The following is a 26,286-nucleotide window of genomic DNA, read 5'->3' on the forward strand; positions in this document are numbered from 1 at the left end:
TTAATGTGTCAGATGAAGGATCCAAGGCCTAGAGGTGTTGAATAACTTGGCTAAATTAGGTGATTGAGTAACTGGTGGGGCTGGGATTCAGTCAGATTTGAAAGTCCAAAGTCCATCACAAAACGTGCACCAAAAGTTGGGAGTGGCTTACATGAGGGAAAGGAACATGTGTGAAAGAGTGAGGGAATCCCTGAACGTCACACTAAAGGACTGGACAGTGATCCACAAGGGGACCATGTGTGAACAGTGCTGTAGGAAGAATGGCCTTATGTGTTTATGGAGGATGATAAAAGATCTTCTGGGAACTCTGTGCCCCCAGAAACTCTACAGGGGTGGGGCAGGAGGGCAGCAGCAGGAGAGAGGAAAGCCTAAAAAAGAAACAAATTTACCAAATGCCAGTTGGTAATCTATGCTGTCCACATTCAGATTTAAGCAAACAAAGATGTTCCTCCAGTCCCAGTCAGTCCATAAAATTCCCATTAAATACCACTGTGTGCCAAGCCCTGCCCTGTGCGGCCTCCCTGTTTCTCCTCTGTTTGCCACAGTGAGGACAATGAGGTTGCTGGCAAGTTCCTACAACCCAGCACAACCACTCTCATCAGGGAGGTGAAAGACATTTTTTGCACATTTACGTTAAAACCATAATGCCCACAATTGTATCTGAACTTCAGTAAGTTTTAAAATTTTAAAGGACTTATTTTCACATCACTGGCCTAGTTTGCAAGGTCCATAGTAACTGGTTTTTTGTTTTTTTTTTAATTGAGCTCACTTTTAACCTCAGTAAATTTATGAGAAAATTTTCTCCTGAAGGTGAATCATCCGGCCATCTTCCCGCTCCAGCTACCAACCAGAAGGCTAGCAGTACCTCTGTTCAAGGCATATCACCTGGAGGTCAGGGATGGGAACTCACAGCCCAGCCACTGTGCCCTTCACTACCACCTAGGGGGCAGGGGTGGGAAGCGAGAGGAAGAAGAGAAGGCTGGACTCAGGGAAGTTGCTACTTCAGTAAATCTGATGCTGTGCCTCAGGGAGTCAATTCCACTTTGGAGCTGTGCGTCCTGGAAAGGGAAACTCCGCTTCTCACCACTCCTGAGATAAGCAACCCTATCTCAACGCATCCTCATGGAGGGGGTGGGAATTATTGTCAGATACACCTGTATGAACTTCCAGACTTTCAGGGCTCTCCCAAACACTGCCTTCAGGAGACTGCTCAGCCAGTGCATCGGCGACGGAAGGAAACTCTAGCTAAGCTGGCCCAGCAATTCTCCCGAAAGGCTCACTCCGCAGGAAAACACAATGATCCCAAAGGCCTTGGTGTACGTGTTGGGAGGGAAAGCAGGGGACTTTTTTCCGATTAGCTTCCATAAGCGCTGCCAGGAGACAGATCTTTCGCTACGTCAGGGGAAAGAGACTTGTATGAGCACATCTCGCAGCAACTTACCACTCCCAAGAGGCCCTCTCTTCCAAACTACACGTCGGGCAAAAAGGGGGAAGAAGTGGCCCCAGCAGAGGCGAACCACTGCGGTTCTTAATTAAAGCTTCGTTTGCGTTTGGGCCTTCACTGAGCCGCAGTTTGAGGTACATTCCCTTCCGGCGCACCCATCAGCCCCCGGATTCCCAGCAGGCCTTTCAGGCCCAGATCCGGCTCCCCGACCTCTAAGGCCCTTCGAGCACCCCCAGATTCCCCTCCCAGACCTCAGAACCTTCAGGCCCGGCTCGATCTCCTTGCCTGCCTTTCGAGGCCCAGCAGCCCGGCCCCCGCGGCTCACCCTCGAGCGTCTCGCACTGCACCAGGTTGAGGTAGTCCGCCTGGCTGAGCACCCCAGCCTTCAGGCCGCGCACCAGTCCCTCCAAGTAGCCATTGTCCACGTTGAAGTAAAGCTCCGGGAAGAACGACATGGCTGTAGCGGGGCGGCTGGACCGGAGGGCCCGGACCGGCCGGCACGCAGCACAACTCTTAAGATCAGCTGACGCGGCGGCAGCAGCGGGCTGTCAAGTGCGTCAGGTGACGCGCAAGCGGCTCACGTGACCACGACGGGGCGGGGCTCCACTTCCGGACGGTTTCGGCGCAGAACGCTTGCGCAGGTGTAGGCTGGGGGCGGGGTGGGGGAGGGGGGCTGCCCTCTGGCGCCTGCGCGCTGAGGGGAGGCGGGGGCGGCCGTCCTGCTCCCTGGAGAGAGCGGGTTGGAATGTTCCAGGTCAGCCGCTTGGTGGCGCCCGTGAAGCGGGGATTCGATTGGGCCTTCACTCTAGATTTCCTGAGTCTGGTACACCCTGGTGCTGTGGCGGCCCCAGAAGTAAAGATGGGAATGGGCGGCCCTTCTTATGCTTGGAAATATTCCAAACTGTTGAGCCATCCTTCCCCTGAGAGGGACTGAGGTCGGGTGAGGGCCAGGCTTCGCTAGGGGTCACGCGTCGAGTTAGCCGCAAGCAGGCCCTGGCCTGAGGTTTGTTAGCATGCTGGGAGGTACAACCCCTCTGCCGCCCTGTGCCCCCTTCCCCGCATTTATCATCAAAGATTCTCAAGAGCAGGAGCGCGTCCCTTCTCTGTTTCTCCCAGCGGCGCCGGGCGCTATAAGAGCTCGCATGTAAGTGACTCGTGATGGGATAACGCAAGCCCTGGAGTAAGGGGGGGGAGGGGTGTGGTGTCGTGGCTTAGAGGAAGCTTCGCCCCTGCCGTGACCTCCCCCGCCTCCGATGACGGTCACGTTCGAAATAACGCACAACCCTGGGATTGGTCCCATCCTTTTATTGGTGCCCCCTAGCCCAACCCGGACGTCGACCAGCTAGGTGCGGCTGCAGGGGTTCGTGGTGGTACCCAGCTTGCGGCAGTAGCAGAAGGCGTTGAAGAAACGGCAGTAGCAAGTGGCGCATGGGTCGCAGCAGGGTACCTGGTGTCCCAGACAGGATTCGTGCAGCCTTACGCAGCGACGTGGGGAGCGTGGCTTGCGTCCTTCCGGATCTAGCACCTGCAGGGTTTTGGGAACATGGGCCTCCAAAGGCAGGTTCAGGGACCTGCCCTGATCAAGTTAGGAGAGGAGTGGAGCTTGGGGAGGGATGGTCTGCAGTGTTGCCCCAGGTGAGAGGGTCAAGTAGATAGAGGTTGACGCCCCCAATTTAAAGACTGTGGCCACACCCCTTGCCCTGAGCAGTTACCTCTGCTAAGGCCTTGGCCTCTGCCTCCTGCAGCAGCGCCTCTTCGGCCTGTTCCTCCGTTGTCCTCTTCAGCAATGGCTGCAGGCTTAGGCCTGAGACAGGTAATGTGAGGGCAGAAACCCCCTATGCACAAGACACCTGCCTCCCAGGTCTGGGATTGGGGAAGGGGAAAGAGACTAATACAAGGCAGAACAATTTGTGACCAGAGGGTGTCCAGGCCCCACCCAGCCCCATCACTGCCCACACTGACCTTGGAGCTCTAGAAATAAGGCTTCGTCAGGCCTTCCGATGCCCTCCAGGGGAGCAGAGCCCATTTGGGCCCCCTGCATGGTGGGCATTGCCAGCAACAGGGCACAACTCAGCAGTACTGCGGTCAGCATGGCCTGGCTGAGTGGGAAAACCCACCACTTAGCCCCTCTTCATCCCTGGAGCACCCTCTAGGTGCCCTATCCCAGACCCCTAGAGAGTAGGAGTCTCAGCCCAACCTGAGGACTTACCTCTGCTTGCTGGATCCTCGTCCCAGGAGTTGCTGACCATTCCGTGTCCCCGGCTTATATGGCAGGATCTAATGAAGGGCCCACACGTGACTGCTTCCTGCAGCCAGGGTATGAGGGGCCCTCCCCAGAAGGTGGGAGAACAATTCAGGCCTCTCTGACTGGAACCAGGGCTCTACAAGAGGGGTGCCCATCTCCAATTTGGAGTGAGGGTTCCAGGAGCCCATCAAAATTTGGGAACAAGATAGGGTGCCCAGGGCCCCCAAATTTCTGCAGGAAAGGGACCTGGGGGATGGGTAGGCTGGAGTCATTAGCAGTAACAAGGCAGGCAGCCCTGAACGCTTAATTTAATTTGTGGCCCTGGAGATGGTCATTCAGACCCTACGCATGGCATGTTTGCTTTGCTTCCAGGAACTTGGGTCAAGGGCACTGAAAGGGGGGTGATGGGCCAGTAGCCAAAGCTGGGTGGGGTTGGGGTGCAGACCCAGACCCTAGGTTTTGGAGAGGAGTAAGGAGGGCAAAAGACCACTCAGCCAAAAGCAGGCCCTCTACCTCCCTCTCTGGATCTATCTCTGCTCCCCCTTCCTCCAGGCTTCTCCAAGATCCCACCCCTGCTCCTACCCCCACACCATTTTCTGCCTGCGGTTCCTGGAAACCAAGGTGACCGAACAGACTGTTCCCTCCCCAGGTGGGCGAGCAGCTTCGAAGTAAAAAGCTTTCAGACCGCCTGCTTCATTAGTGCTAATAGCTGCTCCTTTCCGCCCTGTGTTGTCAGACTTTTGCCCACGCCTGGTCGCATCAGCACGAGGCGAGTGTGAGGACTGCTCTTTCATAGAGACGGTGGGACGCACGGGACTTCCTGCCACAGCCTCCCCTCACCACCACCTCCCCAAAGGGCACTTTATCACACGCTTGCCAGTTGGGGAAAGGGATGCAGGCTGAATCAGCTTTCAGGACTCAATGTACAACCTGAACTGACCGAAGACAGCAGGAGGATGAAGAGGCTGTTGGGACTTGCAGCCCAGGTTCACATGGGCTATTCTGACCAGGCGAGGCCTGAGGAAGTCCTCGAAAGTGGTTGGAAACCATAGGTTATCATCTGGAGCTCAGTGGCTGTCTTCATTTGGGTATGTGGACACAGGGTATTGGTCTCAGGGACTGCCGAGGTCCCTGGCTAGGTCCGATGGGGAAGACAATCAAGAAAAACAACCATCAAAACATAGTGGAGGGACTTCCCTGGTGGTCCAGTGGTTACGACTCCATGCTCCCAGTGCAGGGGTCTTGGGTTTGATCCCTGGTCAGGGAACTAAGATACCACATGCCACACAGCATGAAAGTGAAAGTGAAGTGGCTCAGTCGTGTCTGACTCTTGCTCAGTCGTGTCCGACTCTTTGCTTCCCTGTGGGCTGCAGCCTACCAGGTTCCTCCGTCCAGGGGATTTTCCAGGCAAGAGAACTGGAGTGGGTTGCCATTTCCTTCTCCAGGGGGTCTTCCCAACCCAGGGATCGAACCCGGGTCTCCCACATTCCGGGCAGACGGTTTACCATCTGAGCCCCCAGGGAAGCCATGCCACACAGCATGGTGCCCCCCCAAAAAATACAAAAACAGAATGACCAGAGAAATATAAACATTGGATATTTAAAGATATTAAAGAATAATTGTTAACTTTTTTACTTGTGATGATGGTACTGTTCTCATGATTTTTTCAAGCATTGTTCTTTTTTAAAGAAAAATAATGTATTTAATGATAAAATGATATGAAATATGAGGTTTGCTTCAAAATAATCTGAGGTGGGGGAATAGCAGGAGGTGATGTAGATGAAACAAAATTGTTAGTGGAGTTGGTAATTGTTGAAGGTGGGTGATGAGTACGTGGGCCTCATTATCCTGATACTACTACTTTTGTATATATTTGAAAATTTCCATAATAAACATTTGTTGATGCCCTTTCCCACCCCATCCTCCTCCTGCCCTCAGCTCAGTTTTACCCAGCCACGTTCCTAACACTGAATTGGCCCAAAGCATGATCTATGGGTTTCTGGTTACAGCTCTATATCTCTATTTATGTCTATGTGTATCTATGATTTGTGCATCAGTATTTAAAGTTAATATTCCATTGGCTTATCAGATTTTATAAGTTTTACAAGTAATCAGCCTTTGGCTTGATCTTTCAAATTTTGTTAAAGTTCCTGCCTTTCTATCATTTTTTATTTTCATAGTATTTGTTAATCCTTACATTTGTCTTCCTTCCTGACGAACAGCGTTGCCTACACCTAGTAGTCTACAAAGGCTCCTTGGGAGCCCTTTCCATCTGCTGAATACAAACACTGCATGAGTGATTTTTCAGGTCTGGAACTGGCCTGATGTTCCCAAGACAAGGCTTTTTGGCAGAAGGAGCTTCAGAAATGTGTGACATGTCCTGGATGGAGGATTTGGGAGACCTGGGGAGATACAGAGACTACTTCATGAGGCTGGGGACAGACCCCAGGCATCGGGACCCTGGCTTCAAGGAGGAGGAAGGAGAGAATGTGAATGCTCTGTGCCAGATATCAAGTGTGGGGACAAAGAGGGTTGCTTGAACCCTGCGTGTCGCCTCTTTTTCCTCCAGCAATTTAGTCCTCACCCCAGGGGTGCTGTTCCTGCAATATCCTGCAGGGAGCAGCAGAGCACCCACTGACACTACCAATCTAGCTTTATCCTATACCCAGATCCCCAACTGGAACACTTCCCCCGCCCCCACCCCACCCCCAACCCCATGGCTCATCTGTAGGGCTTCCCTCCCTCTCTGTTTCTGTCTCCCTCCCTGTCTGTCTGTCTCTATGTGTGTATATATATGTATGTATGTGTATATATATATATATATATGTAATTTTTTGACTGAAGTATAGTTGATATAATGTGTTAGTTTCTGGAGTACAGTAAAGTGGGTCAGTTATACATACATATCTCCTTTTTCATATTCTTTTCCATTATGGTTCATTACAGGATATTGACTGTAATTCTCTATGCTATACAATAGGACCTTGTTGTTTATCCATTCTATATATAATAGTTTGTATTTACTAGTCCCAAACTCACAATCTAACCCCTCCTGCCCCCCACTCAGCAACCACAAGTCTGTTCTCTGTGTCTGGGAGTCTGCTCCTATTTTGTAGATGAGTTCATTTGTGTCATATTTTAGATTCCACATTTAAGTGATGTTCATATGGTATTGGTTTTTTCTCTTTCTGATTACTTCATTTAGTGTGATAATCTCTAGGTCTATCCATGTAGCTGCAAATGGCATTATTTTGTTCTTTTTAACGACTGAGTAATATTCCATTGTGTATATATACCACATCTTTATCTCATTTTTCAGTGGACATTTAGCTTGTTTCCATGTCTTAGTTATTGGGAGTAGTACTGCTATTGATGTAGGCATGCATGTATCTTTTTGAATTTTAGTTTTGTCTGGATATATGCCCAGGAATGGGTTGCTGGATCATATAGCAACCGTATTTTTAGTTTTTTGAGGAACTTCCATACTGTTACCCATAATGGTTGTATCAATTTACATTCCCACCAACAATGTAGGAAGATTCCCTTTTCTCTACAACCCTCTCCAGCATTTGCTATTTGTAGGCTTTTAAGATGACCATTCTGATCAATGTGAGGTGGTACCTCACTATAATTTTGATTTGCATTTCTCTTACAATAAGCAGCGTTGAGCATCTTTTCATGTGTGTATTGGCCATCTGTATGTCTTTGAAGAGATGTATATTTAGATATTCCAGGCTGGTGTCTCTTGAGCCCTCACCTGAGGGGCATTCCCACTGTGATCAGGAGCCCCTAGGTGGGAGAGTCGTGTTTGTTGCACGAAAACCAGTGCTTGCCATTCTCCCATTCATTCAGGAACTGTTTGAGCGCATGCTTCAAAACCAGCACTGTGCCAAGGCATCTAGACTTAAAGGCTAGGTCAGACACCGTGATGACCTGAAGCTCCTGATTCTGGGGTCAACCAAACTTCATGGGTTTGCCTATTGCCATGAAAGTGTAGGCTGAGGTCAAGCCAGGGAGAGTGGGGCATGGTGCCGGGCCAGCTTTTGGATGGAACACCCTTTCCCCTGACTGTAAGAGGGCTCAGGCCCAGAGACACTGATTCCCCCTCAGACCTTGCTCTAACTCCCTCTTCCTCTCCCCACACAGGCCTCCCCTTCCATGCAGATGGTGGGGCCTTAATTGGAGGCCCGCAAAACAGCTGAGCTGTGGATGGAGTGCTCAGATGAAACTTCTGAAAAGGTCCAAGGAAGACAGATAGGACCAGCCAATATGACTCATAGCATGTGACTTGCAATTTGGACACATGGGCCCCTCCAAGGTGGCAAAGGGCATTCTCAACTCCAGCTTCAGCCCCTTCTGAAGACATCTGCAAACCCCAGTGTCCAAATCTCCAGACACCCAGAGAGGTAACCAGTCCCTCCTCCTCCCTGCCAGGTCCTACTTTTCTGAGTACAATCTTCTGTCTCTGGAGATGTTGCAGGACCCTACCTTCTGTCTCAGTAGAAGGTTATCCCTGCCCTCAGTATATCCAAAGCAGTACACCAGCCACCACACTCCCAAGAAATCCACCAAAGTGGTGGAGAGCTTGTTCCATTCCAAGTGATAAGAGGACCCCTGAGTACAGCAGAGTTTCTGGGGAGTGAAACTGAGTCCCCAGCAACCCTCCACAGAGGCATGGCACTATTGGACTAGGGAGGGGGCACTTGGGATGTCTCCTGAATTGTTTCTATTTCACCCCCATAGAATGGAGCAACCTGACTCTGTAAGGATGTTTAGTGGCTCAGCTGCAGCCCTGGGAGCAAAGGTGATTGCGCAGCAGGAACTGCTCGACTGTCTGGAGATGATTCTCAACTTAGCAACTACTCTTTCTGCTAAAGACCCAGGGATCCGTCTACCTGCTCACCTCTGCCACTCATTTCCTTGCAGGTAAGAACAGAGGCTACAGGAAATCTGGACATAGGCAAAAAGATGCAGCCTAGGGTAATGGGCATAGAGGTATGACGGTACCTGGCTTGACAGGTTCAAAGTGAGCCCAAGATCAGCTCAAGAAAGCAGAGAGAGCTGCAGCTGCTCCCAGAGTCCTCTGGACTCACTCCTTTCTGCAATTACCCCTCCTCATCCCCTCTGCCTCCAGCTACAAAGAAGGTCTAGGAGGTGTAGGTATGGGAGCTGGGAGGGGATTGAGTCCTGTTGGGGAGCAGTCATCTGGGGGTGTTGGATGGAAAGGATAAACTTCCAGCTGAAACCAGACCCCCTGGGGCACATCTCACCCAGGCAGCAAGCCCTTGCCTGGTATGGGGGGAAGAGCTCATAGGGTGGCCCCCACCAGCAGCCCCACTGGTCACCACTTCCCAATTTTGCCTCTGTAGGCCCTGCATTAACTGTCTCCACAAAGCCCTGGGTAGGGGTCCTCCTCCCAGCTCTGGCCAAAGGCAGGCATTGTGTCAGGACCTGTCATAGAGGCAAGTTTTCCTCCTGGCCTCGTCCGTTCACCTGCTAAGGTTTACCTAATGTCCCGTAGCAAGACTCCTGTTCCGTGTACTCTCAGTGGGACATGGAACTGCCCAGGCGGCACTAGTGGTAAAGAACCTGTCTGCCAATGTGGGAGACAGAGGAGACACAGATTTGATCCCTGGGCTGGGAAGATCCCCTGGAGAAGGGCATGGCAACCCACTCCAGTATTCTTGCCTGGAGAATCCCATGGACAGAGGAACCTGGCAGGCTACCGTCCTTGAGGTCACAAAGAATGGGACACGACTGAAGTGACTTAGCATGCATGGAGAACATGGAACTAAACATTATCATCCCCGTTTTACAGATCAGAAAGCGTTAAGTGACTTAGCTTTGATTACTCAGCTAAAGAAGGGCTGGTCTGCTTTCCCTTCTGTCTCTCATGGCCCGGGGTATGTTTTAGAGCTGGAGAAAAGGCATGGTTATTCTGTGTGTGCACTCATGCCAGGGCAGGCTCAACCCTCAGGTGTCTCCCCACACACACCTCCTGCTTGTGGGAACTTCCACTCACCTATAGTGCTGCCCGGAGTGCGAAGACGAAACCAAGCCAGCCTCTCCCGTGGGCTAGGTTGGCTGCCAGAGCTGCGCTGAGTGTCCTTTACTCTCCATCACATTTCTAAGTAACTCAGGAATCAAAGGAGAAATCACCAAAGAAACTAGAAATGTTTCAAATTGGATGATAATTAAAAACAGTGTATCAAAACTTATGGGAATGGACTCCCCTGGCGATTTCAGTGGCTAAGACTCCCTGCTCCCAAAGCAGGGGACCTGGGTTCGATCCCTGGTCAAAGAACTAGATCCCACATACCGAAAATAAAGATCAAAGATCCTGCGTGCCACAACTAAGACCTGGCACAGCCAAATAAAGAAATATTTTTAAAAAATTTTCTAAACTCATGGGAAGCATCTAAAGCAACGCATATTTAAGTAGATTTACTAGAAAAGAAGACTGGTTGAAAATTAATTACATAAGCTTCTTTAAGTGGGGGAAAGATATTTTCAATAAACAGTGTGGGAGCAAGTAACTGTTTTACCTGTACCTTTACCTGCCTTCACAAAAATTAATTTGAGATAGACCATCAACATAATTGTGAAGGTAAAACAAAGATTCTAGAAAAAACATAAAATATCTTCATAACCTTGGAGTAGGCAAAGATTTCTTAAACAGGACAGAGTACTAACCATCAAAAGCTAATAAATTAGATTTATAAAAACTAAGAACTTCTGGTCATTAATTAAAGCTAATTAAGAAAGTAAAATGATAAAACACAAACTGGGAAAAGAACATTACAATGAATGCATAGACTCAAAATATGACTCAAAGAATTCCATAGTCATTAAAGAAAAAGGACTTGAACCAACCCTTCACAATAGAGGATTTCCAAATGGCCGACAAGCATGTGGGAAGGTGCTCAACATCACTAGAGAAATGTAATTCATAGAGAAATCTGAATTAAAACCACAATGAGATATTGCTATATACTGACTAGATTGGCTAAAATTTAAAAGATTGACAGTACCAAGCATTGGTAAAGATATGAAATAACTAGAACTGGTAAGAGGTAAATAAGAAAACTGTCACATAGCACAGGGAATATAGCCAATATTTTATAATAACTTTAAATGGAGCCTCATCTATAAAAATACTGAATCACGACATTGTACACCTGAAACGAATACAACATTGTAAATCAACTATACTTTAATTTTTAAAAGTCTACTATAAGCTACTCCCTACCTGTGGGAATATAAACTTCCTGAGACAAGTACTGATTTCTTGACAAATATGTTATTACTTACAAGTTGAGTTTTCTGACCATGGAGGTAGCTACTGGGAAGGCTTAGTGGGCCATGCATGCGTACTAATTCTCCTAGCCAGTATTGCTTGTCTATGTTAAATACTACTATGTACATGTATATGTTTACAGGATACCACTAGAATTCACTGTATGTACAACCTTTCTGTTAATGCAGTTTGGTTAGTGGTGATCTTAATAACTTAATTCAAAAGGAATCAGCATAATCACTGTTTTTTGTGTATGTGTATGCACTTAGTGGTGTCCAACTCTTTGCGACCCCATGGACTATAGCCCACCAGGCTGCTCTGTCCTTGGAACTTTCCAGGCAAGAGTACTGGAGCGGGTTGCCATGCCCTCCTCCAGGGGATCTTCCCTAACCAGGGGTTGAACCTGCCTCTCTCCTGTCTCCTGCATTGGCAGGCAGATTCTTTACCACTGAACCACCTGGGAAGCCCCAATATCACTGTTGGGCAACCATAACTCCCAACATCAAACTTTCTCAACTGTTCTATTTAAAAATCTCAGAGGGAGAGGATACTGAACATGCTTTTATTTAATCAGGATTGATGAAATTATACCTTTTAATTAAGCTAAATTGGTAGTTTAAAATTCTATATTAAATTTGTTAACCATAAACTATAATGTGAAATAGTCAATATTTTGTTTCATATTTAATGGCATTTGTTTGACATAATAGGATTTAATATTTGTAAGGTTTCATGTGAATTACTTTTCTGCCTGCACTGATATTGTGAAAGCCACAATATCAGTAATCTCTTCTCTGTAAGGTTCAGTTCAGTTCAGTCTCTCAGTTGTGTCTGACTCTTTGTGACCCCATGGACTGGAGCAAGCCAGGCCTCCCTGTCCATCACCAACTCCCAAAGCCAACTCAAACTCATGTCCATCGAGTTGGTGATGCCATCCAACCATCTCATCCTCTGTCATTCCCTTCTCCTCCTGCCTTCAATTTTGCCCAGCATCAGGATCTTTTACAAGGAGTCAGTTCTTCACATCAGGTGACCAAAGTATTGGGGCTTCAGCTTCTGCATCAGTCCTTCCAATGAATATTCAGGACTGATTTCCTTTAGAGTGGACTGGTTGGATCTCCTTGCAGTCCAAGGGACTCTCAAGAGTCTCCTCCAACACCACAGTTCAAAAGCATCAGTTCTTTGGCGCTCACCTTTCTTTATAGTCCAGCTCTCACATCCATCCATGACCACTGGAAAAACCATAGCCTTGACTAGATGGACCTTTGTTGGCAAAGTAATGCCTCTGCTTTTTAATATGCTATCTAGGTTGGTCATAGCTTTTCTTCCAAGGAGTAAGCGTCTTTTAATTTCATGGCTGCAGTCACCATCTGCAGTGATTTTGGAGCCCCCAAAAATTGTTTCTCACTTAATAAAGCAGAAGTAGATGTTTTTCTGGAATTCTCTTGGCTTCTCTAGATCCAACAGATGTTGGCAATTTGATCTCTGATTCCTCTGCCTTTTCTAAATCCAGCTTGAACATCTGGAATTTCACAGTTCACATACTGTTGAAGCCTGGCTTGGAGAATTTTGAGCATTACTTTGCTAGCATGTGAGATGAGTGCAATTGTGCAGTAGTTTGAACATTCTTTGGCATTGCCTTTCTTTGGGATTGGAAAGAAAACTGACCTTTTCCAGTCCTGTGGCCACTGCTGAGTTCTCCAAATTTGCTGGCATATTGAGTGCAGCACTTTCACAGCATCATCTTTTAGGATTTGAAATAGCTCAACTCGAATTCCATCACCTCCACTAGCTTTGTTCGTAGTGATGCTTCCTAAGGCTCACTTGACTTCATGTTCCAGGATGTGGCTCTAGGTGAGTGATACACCATCGTGGTTATCTGGGTCATGAAGAACTTTTTTGTATAGTTCTTCTGTGTATTCTTGCCACCTCTTCTTAATATATTCTGCCTCTGTTCGGTCTGTACCATTTCTGTCCTTACCTCCGTAAGGTTATCTTCACTTAATGCTGGGCAGAAAACATGAAATAAGAAAACTGTGGTGTGTTTACTTTTTTGTGGTGTTTACTACAGCTGACCTTCCACCTAGCAAGTTTACTGTTTGATACAAGCCCGAGAGAGATGAGTGTAATGTTTACTAGAAGACACGTATATACAGTGTTCCTAGCAACTTTATTCACAAAGATTAAAAACAAAGAACAATCCAAATATCTATCAACAGGAAAATGGGTAATTAATGGTGTATTCATACATCTGAAAACTACACAGCAATAAAAGTGAATGAACTGCTGTACACAACAACATGGATGCATCTCACATACATAAGGTTGAATGAAAGATGTCAGCCACAGAAGAGTGAATATGGTATGATTCTACTTACAGTCATTCAAAACCATAAACTATAATAAATGGTGATACAGCTCCATAGTGATTAACTTGGGGCATTATGGACTGAGCGAGGGAAACTAGGAAGACTTCTGCAGCACTGGAGGTGTTTTCTGTCTGGGTGGTAGTCACACGGCTTTCCTTTTCACTGTGGCTTCTTCCCACACTTTGGACTTTGGCATGATTCTTACTCATACTTGAACCTCTCTCGTTGCACCTCTCCTCACAGCAGCTTGTGTTGTTTGAAGAGTTCTTCACACCTTAGACCAGAAATCACCCCCTGGAGGTGGTGGCAGTAGGTGCCAGGAGAAAAAGGGTACCTAGTGTCTGGGTCTGGAGAAGGCAATGGCACCCCACTCCAGTACTCTTGCCTGGAAAATCCCATGGACGGAGGAGCCTGGTGGGCTGCAGTCCATGGGGGTCGCTAGGAGTTGGACACGACTGAGCGACTTCACTTTCACTTTTCACCTTCATGCATTGGAGAAGGAAATGGCGACCCAGTCCAGTGTTCTTGCCTGGAGAATCCCAGGGATGGGGGAGTCTGGTGGGCTGCTGTCTATGGGGTTGCACAGAGTCGGACACGACTGAAGTGACTTAGCAGCAGTGTCTGGGTCAGTGCTGAAAACTGTTTCCCCGGCTTGTCCTTACATGTGTTTGTCTCATCTCTTGTGACACTTGTTTTCTTCCCTGTCCCTGGGGAAATCTTCAAGTTGTAGACTTCTGGGATTTGCAGATTTTACAGTGTGGTTATACTTCTAGTTTTGTCTGTAGCTTATTTCTCCTGGGGAAAAGAAAAGAATTTCCTAAACTCCATACGAATGTGAAGAAAAGCAGTATTTTCCTGGTTGTCATTGAATTTTTTTTTAACAGTGTAAAAAAAATGATGTCAATGAGATGACAGCAGTTGTAACGAACAGAAAGCTTGATTCAAACTGTCTTAAGTTGTAAACATAATGTTTTGGCTTATGTAATTGAATACTCCAGAAATAGGGCTTGTTTCAGTTGAATGTTGACACAGTGCCTTTTGATTATTTTTTTAAATGGGTCATTTTATTTATTTATTTGGCTTCACGAGGTCTTAGTTCTGGCATGCAGAACTTCATTGCAGTTGTGGGATCTTTAGCTGCAGTATGTGAACTCTGCATCCTGAAAGGAAGAAGGTAGAGAGTAACCTCAGTACAGCTTTTGCACAGTTGTTCATCACAGGAATGCTAATGAGCCCTGGAGTTTCCAGCTTCACAACCCCCTGGCCTCCTCTGAGCCATACCCTCAGCTTCCTGCCCCCAGCCTCAAGGGGCCCAGCTCATGCCTGCCCTTCAGTTTTCTTCTTCCTGGGAACTAAGGCCTCTCAGTGACTCAGCTGCAGCCTGCTCCCTGGGGTCAGCAAGAGGAACTGCTGGCTCTTGGGGCCTTCCCCTTGTCAAGGGGAGAAGGGAGGAGGGCCTCAGGATTCCCTATTGGGTGAGAGTCAGCCTCCCCAGGCCATCACTACTCTTCAGAAAGGTTGAGCCAACTAGGGGGCTGCCTGGACACCATGCTTGGTGGGGTGTGGAGGGCAGCACCTTCTATCTTGTGAGCTACATCATCATTCAATTTCAATATCATAAATGGCATAGCAACCTCATCTTATGAGCCCCCTGATGTGATGCAGTAATCGTCAAACTAGTATTCTTACCAGCATGGTTTACCACGAATCTGATCTTGAGGAAGCAATCTGGTAAATCCAGAATACTATATCCAGTGCTAAAACTGGCTTTGACTCTTACAAAAAGTAATCAGACAAAAAGGCCGAGTGTGGGGCAGAGAATACTCTTCTATATTAAAAGAGACTAAAGAGACCTGACCACCAAATATGTAAACCTTGCCTCCTGAACTGAAATAAAAATGCTAGAAGGGACACTCTTGAGACCAGTGACTGAATGGCCGTTGATTTCCTTGAATGTAATGGTGGTGCTCTGATGGTGTAGAGGGACTCTCAGCCTCAACATTTTGGGGCCCAATAATTCTCTCTTCTGGAAGTTTAGCAGCGTTTCTGGTCCCTGCCCACTAGGTGTCAGGAGCAGCAAAACCGTTCAGGTGCAACAAGCTGAAAAGTCAGAGATGTTTTGGGATTAGCGAAAGCGAAAGCGAAGTTGCTCAGTCGTGTCCGACTCTTTGCGACCCCATGGACTGTAGCCTACCAGGCTTCTCTGTCCATGGAATTTTCCAGGTAAGAGTACAGGGAATCTTCCCGACCCAGGGATCGAACCGGGTCTCACGCATTGCAGGCAGACTCTTTATCGTCTGAGCCACCAGGGAATCCCGTTTTGGGATTAGCTAGGAATAAAAATTCCCAGGTGGTGCAGTGGTAAACAATCTGGCTGCCAGTGCAGGAGACTTGGGTTCGGTCCCTGGGTTGGGAAGATTTTGGAGGAGGAAATGGCAATCTATTCCATTGTTCTTGCCTGGGAAATTCCATGGACAGAGGAACCTGGCGGGCCTGCAGTTCATGAAGTCACAAAGATCAGACACAACTGAGCACACAGAAATGAAGGTTGCCTCTCGTCATGAGAAATACTTTAAAATGGTTAAATGGTGAATTTTTTCTTAGTTAAAAAAAAAATGTAAATTAAAAAATGTCTCTGGTCCAGTGGTTAAGACTCTGTGCTCCCAGTGCAGGGGGCACAGGTTCAATCCCTGGTTGGGGGACTAAGATCCTGCATCCCACATGCTGCATGGTACAGCCAACAGCCAAAAAAAAGTCTCCGTTTGACTTTGTCAGCTATCCCTGGGGGACAGAATCACCCCTGGCTGAAACCACTGGTGCAGAGTACACTGCTGGAGGGGGTAAGGGTGGGGTGGGAGGGAATGCAGGCCAAAGGACTGGGGAGGGAAATACCTTATCTGTAACTTACTTTCAAATTGCAAATGCAATAAAATGTTAACCATTGGCGACACTAGGTGACAGGTGTATGCATTGTTCATTTGACTATTCTGTCAACTTTCTATAGACTGATTTTTTTTCCAAAACCTAAAGAAAATAATTCAACTTGGAATTTTTTGTTTACAACATCCCAAGGGAGCCCTGACAGGTGCCAGCTGCACAGCCTTCTTTCTGGCACTGTTCTCATGAGTGCCTGCCCTGGGTGAGCGGCTTCATGTCCTTCATCCTCCGAGGGAGGACTCTTTCCGTATCTCTCTCACTCCCTTGCTCCCTCCCTCCATCCTTCCTGCCCTATCTCACCCCCAGATTCCTTGAACATACTGACGTGTCTGCTGCACACCCACCCATGGAAAGAATAGCATCCTGCGACCCGTTGCACACTCAGCCCGGTGCTGAGGCTGGGCTCTGTCAGTTCCTTGGTAGTGAGTGTTCTCTCCTGTGGTCACTTTAAAACACAGTCATGAAATTCTTTAGCATTTAGAGATGGGGGTCTATGACCCATCTCCTTGAATATGGACTCTGCAGCTACTTAACTGATAGAGTATGGTGGAAATGACACTGTATTAGTTTCCAGATCTAGGCCTTAGAAAACAAGCATCTGCCCTTTTTTGTCTCCTCTGAGATGTTGCTACTGGAACCCAGCTGCCATGCTGTAAGGAAGCCCCGGCCACCCCATGGAGAGGCACATGTGAAGGGGAGCAGCATAGAGTGCCCACTTGAAGGCCCTGTGAGTTATCTTGGACATGGATTCTCCTGCCCCAACTATGTATGTGTTGGGAGGAGGGGGTGCAGGATGCAGAGATGAACTGTCCCCACTGAGTTCGGCTCATTTTGTAGATTCGTGAGCAGACTACATGCTTGCGGTATGTTTTAAGTTACTAATGTCAGGAGTGGTTTGTTTGCAGTGATAGATAACTGATGTATCCCCCACTGGGGGCGGAGGGAGCGGAAGGGGCCAGCTCGCTATCCCCACAGCTGGGTCCTAAATCAGTGCTTATTCCTTCAACGAGTACCTATTGAGTGGCCACCAAGTGCTAGACACTGTGCCACAGGGTGAGGAGTTAGCAGCGAATGAGGTGGACCTACCCTGTCTGGTGGGCACAGCTCAGGCACAGAAATGAAACAACTGTAGCCTCAGCCTGAGAAAGGGGGAGGGAGAACTGTCTTTCGGGGGGCTGGGGCGGGGGGCGGGTATGTTATTTCTAAGCAGAGACCTGACTCTGGAAAAGGAGTCACCCATGCAGAGAAGCAGAGAAGGGCAGATGGAGTACCAGGTACCTGTTCTGGCCAAGGTCGCCAGATTTGGCAAATGAAAAATAAAACATTTAACATCCAGTTAAAGTTGAATTTCATATAAACAGCGAATAGTTTTTTAGTGTATATTTATGTGTGTGTGTGTGTGTGTGCGCGCCCCATGCAATATTGGGGACATTGTTATACTGAAGAGTTGTTCATTATTTATTTGAAATTCAGGTTTGACTGGGAGTCCTGTATTTTATCTGGCAACCCTAGTTCTAGGGGAAAAGGAGAGGAGGAAAAAAATGCTTCCGACTTCAAGGGACAGTTCAGAAAGCCAGATGTAGCACACAGGCAAACAGCACCCAGAGGCATGAGAGATAAAGGTGAGTAGGAGCAAAGTCATAAAAGGTCACCTTGCTGAGGTCCGTCTTGAGTTTCACCCTGAAGCAGTGGGGAGCGGTGGGAGGGTTTAGAGCAAGGGAGAGACACAGTAGTTTTGTATTTTAGAGATTTCAGGCTACTGTGTGAGGGGGTGGGAGCATGTAGGCAGGAAAACCAAGAGAAAGGAGTCTCTTGCCCTGCAGTGCTCCTCCTCCGCATTGTCACCACGAAGCCATGAGAACACTGGTGGACTAATCTCCCCACTTTATATTTTTTTTTCTACAATATGTTTTCTTTTTTTTTACAATGTGTTTTAAGCCATAAATTTCCCTTAACCACTGCCCCAGGATATCCCACAAGTTTTGATATGGTTAGGTTTTTTTTTTCTTTTTTTTTCTTTTTTTTTTTTTTTTGAATTTTTTATTAGTTGGAGGCTAATTACTTCACAACATTTCAGTGGGTTTTGTCATACATTGATATGAATCAGCCATAGATTTACACGTATTCCCCATCCCGATTCCCCCTCCCTGGTTAGGTTTTATATCACTTCATTCAGAATATTTTCTAATTTCCCTTAATATGTCTCTGACGTATGGATTCTTTATGTGTGTTGTATGATTTCCAAATATTTAAGATTTTTCCATGTATCTCATTGTCATTTATTTTCATTTCCTTCCACTGTGGGCAGAGGACATACTTGGCACATTCTTTAAATTTTATGAATATCGTTTGGTGGGTGAACATATGGTCTATCATGGTGAAGGTAGCACGTTTGCTGGAAAAGAAAGTGACTGCTGCAGCTGTTGAGTTTCATCCTCGTAAATGTCACTTCCAATCAGGGTGGTTGACAATGTTCTGCTCTTCTGTGTGTTTCCTTATTATTTAGTCCAGAGCTATTCTGTCCTCTGATGGTGTGGGGTGTAAAAAGCTCCAGTGATTGTTATAGATTAGCCTAGTCCTCCCCTGTTTTGGTCAGTTTTTTTCTTCAAATGTTTTGAAGCTCTATTGCTGCACACACACACACATGCATGTATGATTATTATGATTGTAGCCATAGGGAGTTCCCTGTGTAGCTTGGATAACACTCATCCCCTTAAAAGTCCACCATGTCTGATAGCATTACCACCACCACAGCTTTCCTAGTCTCACTGCCAGCTTAGCATATCTTTATCCATTCTTTACTTTCACCTGATTTGTGTCTTTATATTTAAAGTGAGCATATTTATAGACAGCATATATTAATAGTTGGGTCTTTTCTGTTCACTGGAGGATCTCTGCCCTTTAGTTGGTATTTTAGCACATTTACATCTAATCATTACACACATTATTGATATGGTTGACTTAGTTCCAGGATTTTACTACTTGCTTTCTGGTTTTCCTCTGTTTTCATGCCTCTGTTCCTGTTTGGATTGTGGAGGAAGAATACACCATTTTTGGCACTCTATCCCAATCATTTATCAGGTGATGTGCTAATTTTGAGTGATTTTTTAAAAATTTTATGTATTTATTTACTTGTAAACATTTATTTATTTGACCGTGCCAGGTCTTAGTTGTGGCATGTGGGATCCAGTTCCCTGACCTGGGATCGAAGCTGGGTCCCCTGCATTGAAAGCATGGAGTCTTAGCCACTCATCCACCAGGGAAGTCCGTTTGAATGATTTTTAGAACTGGAACGAACTCTGCAGCAGGTCCAAGGCTACAGTATGAACAGTCCTGCCACTTATGTAAAACAATAAGGTAGATTCCATCGTGGAGGAAGATGCTATAGGGAGCCTTGGGCAAGCCCCAGCAACATTAGAAGAGTAATTGCTGACCTTGGAATTGACTGAGTTCATGACTCTGGGTGGTCATGTGACCATGTGGCTAGAACTGTCTGTCATGAACTGGGTGCTGGCAGACCCACAGAATCATTAGGTTGGTCAGGCCAGGCATCCAGTCCATCATTATTCAGATGTTGTATATCCCAGATCAAGCTTAGGCAGATCCAAATAGTATAACTAATCTCTATAAACAGATGGCTCAAACACCAGTGTTGCCTAACACTGTTGCCCTGATGCCTCTTGCATAATCTCACACCCAAACATTATGTGGGGTATCCAGAAAATGGCTAATAGAAGGGGAGAAGCCCCAAGCTTGGTTCAAGGGCACATTATCTTGGTATGAAGGAGACAAAATGAACTGCTGTTCCATTACACCCCCAGCTGTGAGAGGAAGTCTCCCCAGTGGAGAAAAATTTGAGCAGTGCACGTAGCCAGAGGTGATAGCGGGAGCTGCTTCATGGGCCTGAGAGCTGTTATGTCACAGCCTGCTCGAAAGGGCCCCACAGTTGTTTAATGCTCTGCTGTTGCCATCTTGAAATTCATAATTGTTCTGAGCAAGGTGCTCTGCACTTTTATTTTGCACTGTATCTCACAAAACAGGTCCTGGGCTAAAGATTCCAAGACAAGTGCAGAATAGAGGACCCATAGATGATAAGACTGCCTTGATCTATACGTGCCATGATGTGTGTGTGTGTGTGTGTGTGTGTGTGTGTGTGTACGCACAGCAGAATGCTACTTGTTAGGTCCTCAAAAATGATGAGTATTGTCACCCTCTGTTGATGGTGACTATGATGATGATGATAAGAGTTATTGGACTCCTCCAGCATTGTTCTTTAGACTTCATTTAAGCCTGATTAACTCACTATCCATGAGCCATCCCTCTGTTTTGCTTCACTGAAATGAAAACAGTGAAAAAATGCAAAGCATTTTTTATTCAAGCAGTGTCTTTGACCCTCAGGAGCTTAACACAAACACATACCTAGGGTTTCAAACACCCACTAAGGTTTTTGCACACTCTTCATTCAACCCTCATCCAAACAGTTGCATCAACAGTCCCTAATATCCCATCCCACCCCCAACCCACCTGCAACAGAGTCTCTCAGAATTCACACAGATAGGCACCCATATACTCCCAGGTCATCTGGGTGAGTGTGGGTGATGTCTGTACGATTCCACCAGTTTGGTCTGAAAATTCCTGCCAGGGACAGCTGATGAGCAACCCTATCATCTTCATTTGAAAATTTCTATCACAAATTAGAAATTATGCGTGCCCTGGTGGCTCAGATGGTAAAGCATCTGCCTGCAATGCGGAAGACCCGGGTTCAGTCCCTGGGTCGGGAAGATCCCCTGGAGAAGGAAATGGCAACCCACTCCAGTATTCTTGCCTGGAAAATTCCATGGACTGAGGAGCCTGGTAGGCTACAGTCCATGGGGTTGCAAAGAGTTGGACACGACTGAGCAACTTCACTTCACTTCATGATTTCTAGTGCCTAAGAAGGATGAGAAGGTTTGGCATCTTGAAAGGGCACTAGATATATTTCTATAGTTTTCTAGATTTCCAGGGAGAGCCAGAGGTTGTGATTATGTGAAAGCTTAGCAAGGAAACAGGTGATTCTGTGCCCTTGTGGAGTTTGGAGTTTGGGAATCTGGCACTGGGGATACAAGGGCCCTGGTTTAAGGAGGGCTGCCTATGTCAAGGGGAAAACCAGCAATTCCACCACCACTCATGATACAACATATCTGGAGGTTTAGATTTTAAAAGCCAGGGCCAGGAGAGGGTGGGCATGAAGGACGGTGTCACCTGCTCCTTTCACATTTCCTACAAGAAAGAAAGCCCTGCGGAGACTCCTGGCTCAGTAAATGAGTCACTGGCTTTATAAGCCAAGAGAGATGGAAGACAGACTCCAGGAAACAAGCAAGGAGGAGGCTTGGAGAAGGTTTTCAGCTTCTGTGTGAAGCTGTCAAGACTCTATGCTTTTGTGGAAACTGGAGAAAAACAATAGTGAGACAGTGAGAAAGACTAGAGAAATAGCAAGGGACCAGACAGGGCTCAAGTGAGAGCCTGTGCATTGGGGCAATTTAGAATGACTGATGAAACCAAGTTGGCAAATTATCCAGGCAGCTTTAGCGAGGGAGAAAATCCCCCAGAGTTTCAAGGCCCCACAGCCAGTCCTAATCCAACAGAACTCACAGCCACTGAGCAAGTCATCGCATTTGTGCCAGGTGACAAGGAGGAAGATTCAAGGTGTGAGCCACTGTGCTGAGCCTCAAAGGCTTCTTGACACCTAGAATAGGACTGTTCAGACACATTGAAGGTCAGGCTAAATTTCAGGCAGAGGCCTGGATCAGAGAGAGCAGGACTCCTTGGAAGAAATGAATGGAGAGCAGTTTGGGGAACAGAAGCACAAGAAAGGACTGGATGGATCCTTTCTCTTTTCTCATTTTGGATTATTTGTTTGCTTAGCCAATTTAGGGAGGTACATCTCCTAAGTGCCAGGCAGTATATTTGACACTTTGTTTATTTTCTGAGCAATTCAATTCGCCAGTGTTTACTGAGCTCCCTGAGGAAGTGAGCTGGGCCCAGCCACAGAGCAGGCAGAGGGCACAGCAAGAGCGAAGGCCCAGAGATGGGAACTCACAGAAAAGTCTCAGGGAAGAGTCAGGAGTCCCTTGGGGGCCAGAGTGGGATGAGCTAGCTGAGGCCTTAGGGAAGACCGAGCTGATCTTCCGACTCGAGCCTGGTGGGGAGCCGGATGAGTCCTGGAGAGATTCTGGCCAAGAAGCGAGGCCAGGTGGGGGAGGTCCTCCCTCAGCACATTCTCTTCCATGTGACTCTGGGGATATTAATAATTAACCCAGGGGCCCACACAGCTGCCACCACTGCCCTCAGGCCCTCCCTGTATGACATCCAGGCCACACTCCCACTGCACAGCTCTGTGGGAGAAAGGAGTCTTGTTAGACACTTTAATCAGATGTGCTGGCCCGGAGTCCCCCTCACACCAGTCTGCCTCCTGGGATAGCCTCCGCCAGCTCTCTGGGCTTCCAAAGAGCCTGGGCTGATGGCCGCCTTCCCCCCAGGCTAGAGACTTGCCAACTCTCTGCTGGTCAGAGCCCTTTGGGCCCTCCAGGATCCTGACTCAATTCAACAATGACGTCTTGGGGAGCAGGGCAGCCCTGGGAGGGAAGGTAAGCCTCTTGGTCCCCATCCCAGCCTGGCCACAGATTCACTGGCCTCAGGCCTGGCCTTGCTCTCTCTGCAGCTTGATGACTTTGGAGATCTAGGGCCTCTGAGTGTGGGAACTGGGCACAGAGCCTGTTGACCCGATCTAGAACTAGCCTTGGTGTCGGGTACCTGGAGAGGAGCAGGTTACCCTTTGGGGAGAGGAAGCAGACAAGGGCTGTGGCGGGAGAAGCACAGGGCATTGTGAGAGCAAAGAAGAGGTTGCTGACCTGGCCTGGGATCCAGAGGAGGTAGTATCTGAACTGAGACCTGAAGGGTGGACGGGAGGCACCAGGTGAAGGAAAGAGAAAAAAAGATGCTAGAACAGCTTGTGCAAGGACACGGGGACATAGGAAAGCAGGATGTATTCAGGGAACAAAGAAGTTCATTCTGGCTGGAGCTGGGACCTCATAGGGAGGAACTAGCCGGAGAGTTAGGACCAGCAGGGAAGCGAGAAGGGACAGGGCCTAATAATGCCGGAGCCATCCAGCGGCTCTGTGGGGAAAGGACCAGGCTGGGTGAAACCAACGGGAGGACTGCAGGTGGTGCCTTGGCCAAGGGGCAGGGAGGATGGGGCAGACCTAATGGCTGAAGAGGTGTCCGGGGAAAGGCCCCCCAGACTAACCTGAGAACCTGGGAGCGAGAGCAGTTCTGAGAGATGGGGTCGGCTTTACACAGTGAGTTTGGGATGCCCAAGGGTCATCTTAAGTGGGGAAACAGCACAAGAGATGGGGAGCCAAGGCTCAAGGCATCACTGTGGAACAGAAACAAAGGCATGGACTTTGTCAGGATGGGCTGGGGAAAAGAATCAAGGATGAGGGGAGGGGGCCTGGCACCCTGTGAAGACCATGGTGGAGCATCAAGAGATGTAGCCAGAGCAGCAACTAGAAACCCAAAAGGAGCAGTCACAGCAGCCAGAGAAGTTTCAGAAGAGGGGGGCGTATCATCCATGATCAGCACCGATCAAGTCAAAGGCAGAGAGGACTGAGAAGCTGAAGGTCAGGGAACTTTACAAAGAAGCTTGAGCAGTGAAGGGGGGTTTAATGGTGGTAGTGGGCTTCGCCAGTGACCATGATATGTAATCAGGTCTGAGTGTGAGCAAGACCGCTGCATAGTGCTGAAGAACTTGTGCACTGCACACTCCAGTGTGCACACCTTTCCACAAAAATGTAACTTGGGATAAATGGGCACCCCCTGGAGTTTGGTGGTATTTTGTGAAGCCTGTTTGTTACTGCAGTGTGGAGACTTCCCACACGGTGGCGCCAAAGACCAACACCATATATCTCGGGCTTGGCTAGGGCAGGGTAGGGGTCGGTTTGATGAAGATGGTTGGCCTCCAGGTCGTCATCCCACGTGTGGTGGGTATTGCCGGATGCCCAGTGGCTAGGACCTTGCCCACCTCGACGCCCTCCAAATCTCTGTCAGAACAGTTCTAGCAGTAGGAACTCAGAAGTAAACTATGCCCCACACACTGTAGCCTTTGCCAGGGGGCCTGGCCTGAAAGGGTCCCAGGGGAGCAACTCATCCCATGATCTGGGAGAGGCATGGTCATCCCTCCCACTTGTCCCTTAGGAGAAGGGAGTCTCAGGAAGGAAGGAAGAGCGCCTTGCCCAGCCTGAGGGACACAGTCACCCCACCCCACCCCACCAAGGCCCTGCTCACAGGTCCCCCTAGAGGCCAAAGTTGGCTCAGCAGGAACAGTGGCAGAGATGGCCCCACCTGGGAGAGAGAACCCAGGGAAGTCACCTAATGTGCCTGGAGTAGAAGCTTACCCCCACCTGGTGTAGCGGCTGGCCTGGAAACGCCTGAATGCATGGCTAAGTGGCCATGGTGTCTTTGAAAACGGTGACATGTTTACTGCAAAACCATTCTTGGAATAAGTAAATACAAAGAATAAAATAAAGCCGGGTGAAATTATGCCCAGAGATGATGACCACTGCTGGCACAGGGATGAAACTCCTGACGGCTCTTGGGCGCAGTGTATGCAGGTTTGAGCCAAGGAGGCTCCTACTACTGGAGAACGGACTGGCTTTTCTGGTGCCTTACCCCAGCCCTCTGTGACTACTGTGTTGAGCACTTTTCCCTATTCAGAGATACAAAACCCTCACTCCCTATTATGCCCAACTCTCAGACACACACAGTGGGCAGGAGCTGTGATTGGAGGTGGTCCAGGCTGGGACTGAAGGTGAATGGAGTTGGTGGTAGGAACAGGCATACCTGCAGCCCAAGATTTACCCTCTTTCAAGCCTACAACTGCCCCCACCACTCACTGAAGTGCCTTAGCAGAGCATGGTGTTCTGCTCCTCCTCTCATTTGACCTCTTGGTAAACCAGTTGACCATCATCACCTCTGAACTGTCTCTAGCCTTGATCCCTCTTTCCTCTGTGCATGTGTCCAACTGCCTTCTGGCTATCTCCTCCTGAATGGCTAGTCCCCAGACCCCTCAGAGGCCCCCTGCCCAAACTGACCATATCACCTTCCCATAACCTGCCCCTCCAGGCCTCTCCACATCATTGAAAAATACCATCATCTACCCATCACCCAGACCCAAAACTCTGGCATGATCTAGAATGCTGGCCTCCCTAGACCTCACATCCCATCAGCCCCCAGCGCTCCATTCTACCTCCTGAGCCTCTCTCTCTACTGCCCCCATGGCCCAGGCCACCATGACTTTAGCAGGGAAATGATAGCAGCCACCTTGCTGCCTCTACCTGTCCCCCCTAAAGACTGCCTGAATGACCTTTGCAAACCAAAGGCATGACCACAGAATTCCCCAGCTTAAAGCTCAGGCTCTCTATCACCCTCCATACTCTTTAGCTAGTGCCCAAAGCCCGTCACCAGGTGCCCACATCCCCAGCACATACACAATTCTCCCACCACACTTTCTGCTTCCTGCCAGCAAAGGAGGCTGCTCTTCCCTACTGCACCTTGAACTCTGCTGTGCTCTCTCCCCAGACACTCCTCTGAAGACCTGCCCATTGCCTGCCTGCCGAAGGAGCCCCAACAAGGGGCTCCTTGTTGGGGCTCCAACTTGCCCTGTCCCTACAAAGCCCTTCCTAACCAGCACACACACATTCTCCCATACAGATCAATGTGCACACAGACACAGTCACAATCACTCGCATTGGTGACATAAGAGGTGTAGAGACTCAGGGGTGATCTGTCCTCATTGACAGTGAGCCCCCGAGCTCAGGGACTGGGGGGCCTGACCTCTGTCCCCTTACTCCTGGTACCCCCAGGGCCAAGCATACACAGGGTTCCACGAAAGCTTCCTGAGTGAGTATCTGGTGAATGAATCAGTGAACATGTACTGAGGTGTGTGACCACAGGCACC

At 48.2% G+C, this 26,286-nt stretch overlaps 2 protein-coding genes and 1 long non-coding RNA gene across 3 annotated transcripts in view; 1 reads left to right on the plus strand and 2 right to left on the minus strand.

Annotated features, from left to right (window-relative positions):
• Nucleotides 1–2,092, minus strand: part of ATP6V0D1 (ATPase H+ transporting V0 subunit d1) — a 37,541-nt gene extending 35,449 nt beyond the window's left edge. Inside the window, exon 1 of the mRNA XM_043898807.1 lies at nt 1,770–2,092. Within this exon, the coding sequence (XP_043754742.1) occupies nt 1,770–1,899 (130 nt within the window). The 5' untranslated portion in view covers nt 1,900–2,092. The remainder of the gene's footprint in view (nt 1–1,769) is intronic.
• A 69-nt stretch (nt 2,093–2,161) lies between these two features.
• Nucleotides 2,162–26,101, plus strand: LOC122691851. The gene is made up of 5 exons (XR_006340513.1): nt 2,162–2,588; nt 7,836–8,095; nt 8,433–8,615; nt 16,915–17,019; nt 17,766–26,101. It is a non-coding gene; the product is annotated as an uncharacterized LOC122691851 (long non-coding RNA).
• On the minus strand, nt 2,787–3,700 carry LOC122691849 (agouti related neuropeptide). Its single transcript, XM_043898835.1, has 4 exons — nt 3,654–3,700; nt 3,407–3,543; nt 3,157–3,248; nt 2,787–2,969 (listed from the first exon to the last, which is right to left on the minus strand). Exons 2-4 carry the CDS (start codon nt 3,534–3,536, stop codon nt 2,787–2,789), a joined length of 405 nt encoding a protein of 134 aa, XP_043754770.1. The 5' UTR covers nt 3,537–3,543; nt 3,654–3,700.
• Nucleotides 26,102–26,286: the final 185 nt, after the last annotated feature.

This window comes from Cervus elaphus, chromosome 4, assembly GCF_910594005.1.
Source record: "Cervus elaphus chromosome 4, mCerEla1.1, whole genome shotgun sequence".
Classification (NCBI taxonomy): domain Eukaryota; kingdom Metazoa; phylum Chordata; class Mammalia; order Artiodactyla; family Cervidae; genus Cervus; species Cervus elaphus.